Source organism: Melanostigma gelatinosum (genome assembly GCF_949748355.1).
Source record: "Melanostigma gelatinosum genome assembly, chromosome: 2".
NCBI lineage: Eukaryota > Metazoa > Chordata > Actinopteri > Perciformes > Zoarcidae > Melanostigma > Melanostigma gelatinosum.
Genome location: NC_136635.1, coordinates 20,993,767 through 21,003,887, shown reverse-complemented (window position 1 = coordinate 21,003,887; position 10,121 = coordinate 20,993,767). Strand labels below are relative to the sequence as shown.

The following is a 10,121-nucleotide window of genomic DNA, read 5'->3' as shown; positions in this document are numbered from 1 at the left end:
AACATGCAACAGGGATTTGTTTTCCTGCATGAGTCCAAACTGATGTCATGTAACTGTCCAAATGTCAACTGTCATGTTTGCAGCCAAAAATGTAGGTTAACTAATTGTAAATTACTCTAATTTGCATGCTTCTTCTGTGGGGCTACAAATAATGATGTCATCAACATATTATAACAAAGCAGAATCATTTGGTGTAAATTATTCAGATTATCTCTGAAGGCACTGTGAAATACACCAGGGCTTTCTGAATATCGTTGGGGTCATTTTCAAACTCCTCCGTTTTCGGTGCTGAAAAACGCCGACGTAGCAAAACATGCATTTTCAAATGGAAACAGTAGTGTGGACATGGCCTGAGAGGCATGGGCCCCTGCTGAGCTGGGGGAGGGGGACCTGGTGGGCTGGAGCTGGTGGATGGGGTCAAGACTGTCCCATTGTCTTTCAAAGTGATAGTAAGACATGTTCAGCTCATTTGCCAGGCGGAGGTCATTCATGGACATACATTCATACGTACATACAGATGTCTATTTACTGTATGTACCGTGTGTAGGATGTATATTGACAGTGACAGGTGATATGTACATTCAAAAAAAACTAATTCTGCATTAAAATTGTAAAAATCGAATCTATAATGGTAGCATTACATATGTTGGTGTTAGAGGGATATTGAGTGTATGACTGATGTTAGTGTTCAGAGGTAATGCCTGAGGTAATGCCTGCAGGAAGAAACTGTTTTCGAGTCTGGCTGTTTTAGCGTACAGTGATCTGCAGCGCCACCCACAGAGGAGAAGCTGTAACAGGTTGTGTCCAGGGTGTGAAGGCAGTGATGTTTCCTGCCCATTTCCTGACTCTGGAGGTGTATAACTCTTGAACAGAGGGCCGGCTGGCATCAATGATTTTCTCTGCAGTCCTCAGCTGTGCGTTTTCGTCTGTTCCTGTCTTGCTCGGTTGTTGATCCAAAGGTCTCTCAAGGCTACCAAACGGAAGAAGTAAAACGAAGCAGCGTGTCTTCTCATTAGAGTCTAAAAGCAACGAGGCAATAACTGTTGTTGCTCGTAGCTCTGAACAGCTGTTGTGCTACGCAGCAACTGACCAAGCCAGTTAGACTCGTAAGTGGAACATTGTAGGTGTGTGGAAACAAACGAGGAGTCGAGTATTCCCTTTGGCTGCACCATGTGGCCGTTTATTTCCATCCATACAAACATTTCACACATTCACTTCCTGTCACCCTTTAACCCCCTCTGTCACCAGGGTTACGCCCCTTTCCTTAAAGGGGCCCCGTGAATTCGGTCGTCCCCTACAACATGACAATATTTATGTTAAATGTGTTGGCGGCGCAAAGCTACGGAAAAATCCGAATATAAGCCGCACCGGTGTATAAGCCGCAGTCTCAAAGCGTGGGGGGAAAAGTAGCGGCTTATAGTCCGGAAAGTACGGTTGTTCAAATTGGGCCAAAAAAGCTTTCCAGTCAGACCTACCGGAGTATTTGGGTTTTCAACGTTGAGACTGGGTGCCGGGCGCCACCATTGTTATTTACGTTCTACCGAAAAACGGCGGGAACGTTGATGACGGAATCATACTGGCATATCTCCAAATTCTTGTTGTGTTTGTCCATCAGTGCCACTGTGCTATTGCATAGTGCATATTCACCCAGCAGATTGAAACTTCACACAGAAGCTTTGCAAAGTGGCAACAAACAAAGTCAAAGAAAATCAATAAATAATATCTTTTAAATATATATTCAAACCTCTCCTATAAAAACATTGTCCATGCATTTGCTTCAGCAGACAGTGGAGATAATTACATCCATATTTATACAGTGTGTAAGGTGAAAAACAAAAATTGTGTCTTTCTCCATGAATGTTGGACTCAGTCACACCGGATAAAACCAGACTGGTCCAGATTACATGTGACAGGACTGATGAAAGTGGGAAATGAATATTATTATGTTACAGTTTTTAGTGTGTCGTGGTACCACAGGGCCTCTGTGGTTCAGGTGTTCACAGTGTTAGCAGCTGCTAGGAGTGAGGAGAACAGAGAGTCTGGTCTTTGCTTCAGCACATCTGGATGGTCAAACTCAGCCACCTGTCGGACAAATCGCTGACTGTTAGTCTAGGATTAGAAGCACATGAACTTTATCTTTATCTTTTTTTTAATCTCTCAAACCTTTCCGTTGTCCATGACCAGAATACGATCTGCATGCATCACAGTGTTGATACGATGGGCGATGGTGAGCATGGTGCAGTCCTGAAAGGCTTCTTTGATGGTGGTCTGGATCAAGGCGTCTGTCTCTGCATCGATGGATGCTGTTGCCTCATCCAAAAGAATGATCTGTTGGAGCAGGGGAAGGACCCAAACGCAGTCACAGATCGCTTCAAGATCAGAATATCAATACAGACTCAAATAATTAGTAAATATACAAATACATTCTGCCTGTAGAAAAATACAGAACGCGGTTCATTAAACAGGCTACAGAGAGGAAACACTGCTGCTCTGGCAGTTATGATAGCTGCGTGTCTTAATTATGCCTCTAGTCCAAGAGGGTTGTTGGAGTTTGATTTATCATAATAGCACCATCAACTATATCCATTTGTTTCAATATATCTAAATGTTTGAAACTCATTATGTGACATCTGCATATTGAGAACTAGTGTGAATATAGTGTGGTCTGAATAGGTCAACATACATAAAAAAACAACATAGGTTTGCCTTCGCACAGTGATCCTGTGCAGACACAAACTCCATCAGAAGTCTCTACAGCTGTTAAAGCCCACTGACAGCTGATCAGCTAATCAGGACGAAACCATGACATATATGTGGCAGTAGTAATCCAGTGGCTGTTCAGCGGCTGAAAAGTTGGGAAGTGTGTAAATAGCAAGAAAACAGAAGACAGAAATTCATGGACAAACCTTGGAGTTGCGTAGTAGTGCTCTAGCCATACATATGAGTTGTCTCTCTCCTACAGAGAAGTTCTCTCCATTCTCCAGCACTGTTGCCTGTAGTTTCCCCTCCAGTCTGGAGATCTAAGGAAACAAAACAATACTCATAGAACCACTTATAAGTCTGCTACTACCACCTCTAAGAGTAACCTATACTGACGATGATCAAATAATGATATAAAAACCCCAAGTTTGTAAAATAGTCAAAGCTACCAACTGAAACATAAAATTGCTACTTACACTTTACTGCATTGGCAATAATAATCTAATGGTATTGTGTAAAACTCACAGGGTATATTTTTCTACTCTGTGTACTTTTACTTTGACACATTAAGTACACAAAGCTCATAACACTTAAACGTACTTAAACTCAAGTAAGGTCTTTCTGTTTGCTGCTGCCTTTAATTGAACCACATTCAATTAATATATTAATCCATTTCCTGCATTTCTGCATTTTACTGCTGAATTTAATTTCTTACACTGTTTCTTGAATTGTTTTTAAATCGAAAGTTACGAATGTAACTAAGGTTCTATGAATCCTGGATGACCGCCAGAGGCAGTGCTTCACACTGGATATCTTCCGTCTCGCGCATGCGCAGGTCGAATATTTATATTAACAAAGTCACGTGTGACCTCGGATGACCCCCGTCGTCTATAAGTTCCGGTGTCATCCTTAGCTCAGTCCTATGGAATCTTCTCGCGAGTTCACGGGATTCCGAGTGACCAAGAACTCTGGCGGTCATCCAGGATTCATAGAACCGTGGTTACATTCGTAACTTTCGTTCTATTTCATCCTTACTGACCGCCAGAGGCAGTGCTTCACACTGGATGACTTATACCAAAAGAGTCACGAGGAAGCACAGTAACTACCTCTTATAGCTCCGGCAGAGAAAATTGGCCAAAGAACCCTCCCCAGTGGGTGAGGGTTGGCAACGTTAACTCTGTAGTGTTTGGTGAATGTGCTCGGTGATGCCCATGAGGCCGCCGCACATATATCCCCCACAGGCACACCACTCAGGCTTGCCCTCGGTGTGGAGACACTCTTGGTAGTGACCCTTCACCCCGGACGGCCGAGCGCAGCCGCTCGCCTTGTATGTATAGGCAATGGCCTCCACTATCCAGTGGGACAGGTGCTGTTTTTTTAGGGTTTTTTTAAAAGGAGCACAGCCCTTCTTAGGCTCACCATAACTGACTATGCAGGCGGTGGCTTCCACATAAACTCTGATGGCCCACACTGGGCACAGCAGCCTTGACCTCTCCTCTCCCAATGGGGAGGGGGGGGGGGTCAACTTTGCCAGCTGGATAGGCCGGTTTATATGTGAACGTATCCACACCCTTGGGAGAAACACTGCATTAGGCCAGAAAGTGACACCCAAGCCATCTGAGTTCCACCTCAGACATGATTCTTCCACTGATAGGGCATGCAGCTCGCCCCCACATTGAGGTGAATTGACGGCAAGGAGAAAACAGTCTTGCCGATAGCCATCTCGGCTCCGCCTGTGCCAGGGGTTCAAAAGGAGACAAGCATAAGGTGTCCAGTACCAAGGGTAGGTCCCATGCCGGGGAGACCGGCCCTTATCCAGGAGGGACTGTAGAAACTCAGTACAGCAGGCACGGGGCGCTGTACTGGGACCTTGTTCTGAGCTGCCCACCAGTCGGAGAACAGCTTCCACCCGTTTCTTGTACTGCAGGCAGGTAGACCGCGCACTGGCATTCAGAATAGTCAGTCAGACTGGTTCTATGCAGCCACTCAGCATCCGGTCGGGCCCTCCCGTGACCCATAGTTGACGGCGGCAGGGATTGGAATGCCAAATCCGACCCTCTAGTTGAGACAGGAGATCCCTCCTGTCGGGGAAGAACTCTGACAAGCTTATAGCAAAATCAGAGGGAATGGTGGAAAGGCATAAAGAAGATCCTCTGGCCACGTGTGAGCCAGGGCATCTTGACCCAGAGGGCTGGTCCTCTCCGTCAGGGAGACCCAGTGGGGGCAGTGGGTCGACACGTTCTGGATGCAGCCGCCACTCTCACGGTGGAGGCTTGTGACGGAACAGGAAAACCACAACCTGGTTCCGTTCTCCTGGTGGGTGCATTGCACACAGGCTGGTCAGGCGAGGGGCCTCCCAAATCAGAAGGCCACGGTGATCCCCGTAGCAACTTCTGCAGATCTGGTGCCCCATTGATAGTTCATGGGAAATCACAGCAGAGGTGCTGTCCACCGGACAAGCACATGCTTTCCCTTCAAACATGGAAGGAAGTGCTCGAGCGCTAGCTCTAGAGCCTGGACCTGCGGTCTTTCAGCAGACAACTGCCCCCAGGCTGTCCTGTTCTGTCACACTGCACCCCGCCTTGAGAGGCAGGTATCTGTTGTGACAATCTCCTGGTGGAATGGGACACTGTTCGCCAGATATGCACTCCCTCCATGGGGATAGTGAATAGGCACTGTTTCGATAATATTACTGCCCTGTATCTGTGCCACTTGGCATCCAAGTGAAGGCTGTTCAGCCATCCGCAAACCCAAGGGAACGACAGTTGAGGCAGCTGTCAGTTTACCCAATAGTCGGTTGTTGGCCACATGCTGGGGCGACAGACAGGCCCTCATAGGGCCACACTAATGAAGGTTATGCTCTGAGAAGGGCTCAGGTAGCTCCTCTCCATGTTCACCTTGAGGCCCACCGGCCCACGTGAGAGAAGGCGAGCAGTGTCCTGTGGCGCCCGAAGCCGGGATGGCGCCTAGGTCAGCCAGTCGTCTAAGTACGGCAGTATGTTCACGCCCTGCGATTGCAGGGGCAAAGGACAGCAGTAACACACTGTGAACACCCATGGGGAGATGGGAGAGTCCGAATGGAAGCACCCAGGACTGAAAGTTGTGGTGATGCACCATGGGAACATGGGAATAGGCGTCGATAGACGTGAACCACTCTCCCTTGGAAATCCGCTGCTGGGAGAAAGAACCCCGACAGCCGGCCTGGAGACATCTCCTGGCACCCCTGCCGGGGGGACGGGGACGTAAGTAGGGTTGTATAGGTAGCGGTCCGGCCTCTCAGCAGGACGCCGAGGCCTGTTGCGGCTACTAGGGTAAGCTGGAGGCTGAGAAAACGGCCTTGTGGGGCCAAAGTGGCACCCCTAGGTCTGGGGGTGCAGGCATGTCCCTGCAAAGACCAGAGAACTGCTGCCTGGTCTGGCTAGCTCTAACAGTCCGCTGAAGCGCCTGTATAGCAGCTGACTCGAACAGCTCACCAGGTTCCACTGGGACAGTACGGAGGGTCCTCCTACATGTCTCAGATAGGGGTGACTGCGCCAGCCAAACCTGGCAGCGAGTCTGAACCAGGGTGGACATCATACATCCACGTTCCCTCGATATGAGTGCAAACGCCTGCAATGAAGCATCACTGAGCAGAAGCGTCGAAGTAGCCCGCTGCAGAGAATCTGCGAGGGAAAGCATGAGGTTGTCAGGATCCCTGTCTGACCCACTGTGTGGTTACCTCTGTTTCCCCTCCAATCTCCTCTCCTCATGTGTCTGTCATTCCCCTGTGTGTGTTTTGTTATGCCATGTGCTTGGTGTTTTCTCGGACCTGCCTCCAGACTCCTCCCACTGCTACCGCTCTGATGGATGCCAGCTGCGGACAATCTGGCTCGTTACCCGGCAGCATATAAGCCCTGGGCCTGCAGGCTTGGGGCGTCAGTCTGTTCTGTCACGGGAGTTCACGGGTAGGACCCAAATGCAGACCACAGGAGACAAAGTCCAATGAAACAGGTTTATTTGGTAGACAAGTGGGTGGCTGGTGTGAGTCCCGTGGCTCGACACCGGGGGCTGGTAGCTCGACGGTGTGATGTCCCGTGGCTCGACACTGAAGAGTTGACAGATCGACGGTGTGATGTCCCGTGGCTCGACACCGGAGAGTTCGTAGATCGCCCAGTACTTTCCACCCGTAGCAGAGAGGAGAGAGATTAGCACAGGAAGATACCATGGGGTTTACTCACGACACGGCGGCCGCTACCGAGGCAGAAGACAATACAGACTGACGCCCCAAGCCTGCAGGCCCAGGGCTTATATGCTGCCGGGTAACGAGCCAGATTGTCCGCAGCTGGCATCCATCAGAGCGGTAGCAGTGGGAGGAGTCTGGAGGCAGGTCCGAGAAAACACCAAGCACATGGCATAACAAAACACACACAGGGGAATGACAGACACATGAGGAGAGGAGATTGGAGGGGAAACAGAGGTAACCACACAGTGGGTCAGACAGGGATCCTGACAGAGGTGGGAGAGGGAGTTGTCGATACGGTGGATAGCAAGTCATCTTTGACCCAACATTGGGTCGAGGGCACCTGGCATCGGGCCTCAGAGTCTCCTCAGGGGAAACTGATGGACGCAATAGTCATCTAACTGGCTGGCATACGTGCAAGGCCAGATTTGCCGCCTCCTGCATGGTCTGATGTAAGGCGGGAGAGAGCCCTGGTGTCTCCAGCATGCATGCAACTCCCTCAGATATTCCTCGGAGAGAGGAACAGAAAAGGTGGTGAGGGCGAGAAGGCGCCTGAAGAAGGCACTCACAGGTGGATGTTCCAGCTGCTGTGTATGCCAGGCGTGCAAGCGTTTCCCACTGAGTTAACCTGAGCGGGGACGCTCTGTTAACTGTGACAGCCGTAAGGCTACAAAGTTTATGGCTACAGCCCCAGTATCAGCTTTGTTTAGCTAGTTTCCCACTGAGTTAACCTGAGCGGGGACGCTCTGTTAACTGTGACAGCCGTAAGGATACAAAGTTGATGGACACAGCCCCAGTATCAGCTCTGTTTAGCCATCTTCCCACTGAGTTAACCTGAGCGGGGACGCTCTGTTAACTGTGACGGCCGTAAGGTTTACAAAGTTGATGGACGCAGTCCCAGCTAGCATCTCACCAAGTTAGCCTGAGTGAAGACACTGCTAACTGCAAATTACGTCAGATGTAAAGATTAAATCTCAATGGACACAACGCCAATGCCGATCTAGTGTCTCACCAAGTTTGCCTGAGCAGGAACACTCTGCTAACTGTGATAGCCGTAACACTGTGAAGGGCGGGCCGACAGCGTAATTCTACGCTCTCGTTAGCGCGCCACTCGATTAACTAGAGCGGAAGCGCTCTGCCAACCGTGGAACAAACAACTGTTATAGAAAACAATGTTAATCGATCTTACCGATTGCTGTCATCACAACTTAGCTGGCCCTTATCAGACTGCTGACGACCGATGATAGGGGCGTCCACCAGTCCGGGGCTCGATGTCCGAACGGCGAACAGACCGTTCCCTCCGAAGAGGGACAGCTCGTCGCAGCCTTTGGAGGGCGAGAGAACCGCAACTCCGACCGGTGGTCACAAGGCTACAGCGACGAGCTCTAATATGTCTTGATCGTAGACACATCCTTGTGTATGCTACCATGGTAGCTAACCTGCGTCGCGAGAAGATGAAAAAGGACTGAGCTCAGGATGACACCGGAACTTATAGACGACGGGGGTCATCCGAGGTCACACGTGACTTTGTTGATATAAATATTCGACCTGCGCATGCGCGAGACGGAAGATATCCAGTGTGAAGCACTGCCTCTGGCGGTCAGTAAGGATGAAATAGAACTCCTTTTCTTTTGCCTTATGTTTTGATGCTTTTAATGTGTTTTAATGTGTTTTATGTGAAGCACTTTGAATTACCTTGTTGTTGAAATGTGCTATACAAATAAACTTGCCTTGCCTTGCCTTACATACAGTGACTTTACTTGTGAGTATTTTCAGTGTGGTATTGCTACTTTTACTAAAGTAAAGAATTGAATACTTCTTCCACCAATGCTATGGTTCATAATACATTGGAAAATAAGGGTTCAATAACATCAATACACCACTAAGACAGCTACTATCTGGTCAGATAACATTTCACTTCAAGATATGTGAAAAGAAATCGCTGCACGCTAGCTAAAAAGATTGAGTCTGGATAATTGATTAGACTCTCTAATGAAACTGTTAATGTACTGTGCTTCATATTGTCCAGCGAACATACCGAGTCCTTAATGTAGGTCTTCTCCAGCGCCGCCCAGATCTCCTCATCATTGAAGTTATTGAAGGGGTCTAAGTTGTACCTGGAGGAAAGGACATGCACTATCACAGTTGGCGAGCCAGAGACTAACCCACCACAGTGGGAGCAGTGTGTACCTGAGTGTAAACATAAAGCTCTATGGAGTTAGGGGTTAGCTTAGGTTACCTGACCGTTCCAATGAATAGCACAGGATCCTGGGGAATGATGGACAATTTGCTGCGCAGATCCTGCAGACCAATGGCTGTAATGTCCACGCCATCTATCAGGATGGTCCCTGATGCTGGCTCCACCAGCCTGAACAGAGCCACGCCTAGAGAGGACTTCCCTACAGAAACAAAGGACAGTAACCCTAATGGTTCACAGAGGCAGGTCCCCTTAGCACCCTACAGCCATGTCTCTACAAGTCAACACTCTCATCCAAGTAAGTTCTTTCATTTACACATTTAAATCCAAAAAGATGCTGTTAAACTGGGCGATCAACATTTGCATTGCAGAAGATATATTATGATCAATATAGACTATAGGCTTTGTGATTTATTGTAATGCATATACCGGTATGTTGCTTATTACGGTATATGATATGACGTATTGAAATAAGTAAAATTGTGTGCGTATTTAGGACTGTTCAAGATTCAACTCTGATAATTCGTGATAGTTACCTTCAATCAATCAAATCATTTTAATATGTCTGAGTCATCGTGACAGTTTCTGAATTGCCCATTTACACCAAACTCAACCTGCATGAAAAACAAAGTTATGAGTAAAAACTGCTGGAGTCAAGGTCTTACCAGAGCCTGTCCTTCCCACAATGCCCAGCTTCTCTCCAGCTCGGATGAAGAAATCGAGTCCGTTCAGGACAATAGGTGTATTTTCTCGGTACCTCATCTTATAGTCCTGGAAGGTGATGGTTCCGCTCTTCGGCCAATCCTCTGGGACTTGGGCCTCCTTTATTTGCCTGGGGGCCTCAGACGTACAACCCTGTACACAATAAACAACAACTACTTTGAGGGAGGGGAAAGGTAGTGTGTCAGAGAAAAATGTAACTATTAGCTTTAGAAACTGTTGTCCTTGAGTCGTTTAATGGACAGTAAAAGACCAGTAAAAAATGGTTGGATTGTTGGTAGTTGT

General features: G+C 48.2%; 1 protein-coding gene across 1 annotated transcript in view; it reads right to left on the bottom strand.

Moving 5' to 3' along the window:
- Positions 1 to 1,899: 1,899 nt before the first annotated feature.
- The window catches only part of LOC306793763 (ATP-binding cassette sub-family C member 12-like), a gene marked incomplete at its 5' end in the record, with an annotated part of 29,174 nt that continues 20,952 nt past the window's right edge, over positions 1,900 to 10,121 (bottom strand). The window contains 6 exons of the mRNA XM_079291527.1: positions 1,900 to 2,082; positions 2,164 to 2,328; positions 2,907 to 3,020; positions 8,958 to 9,036; positions 9,159 to 9,318; positions 9,782 to 9,971. Coding sequence (XP_079147653.1) covers positions 1,990 to 2,082; positions 2,164 to 2,328; positions 2,907 to 3,020; positions 8,958 to 9,036; positions 9,159 to 9,318; positions 9,782 to 9,971 — 801 coding nt within the window. The 3' untranslated portion in view covers positions 1,900 to 1,989. The remainder of the gene's footprint in view (positions 2,083 to 2,163; positions 2,329 to 2,906; positions 3,021 to 8,957; positions 9,037 to 9,158; positions 9,319 to 9,781; positions 9,972 to 10,121) is intronic.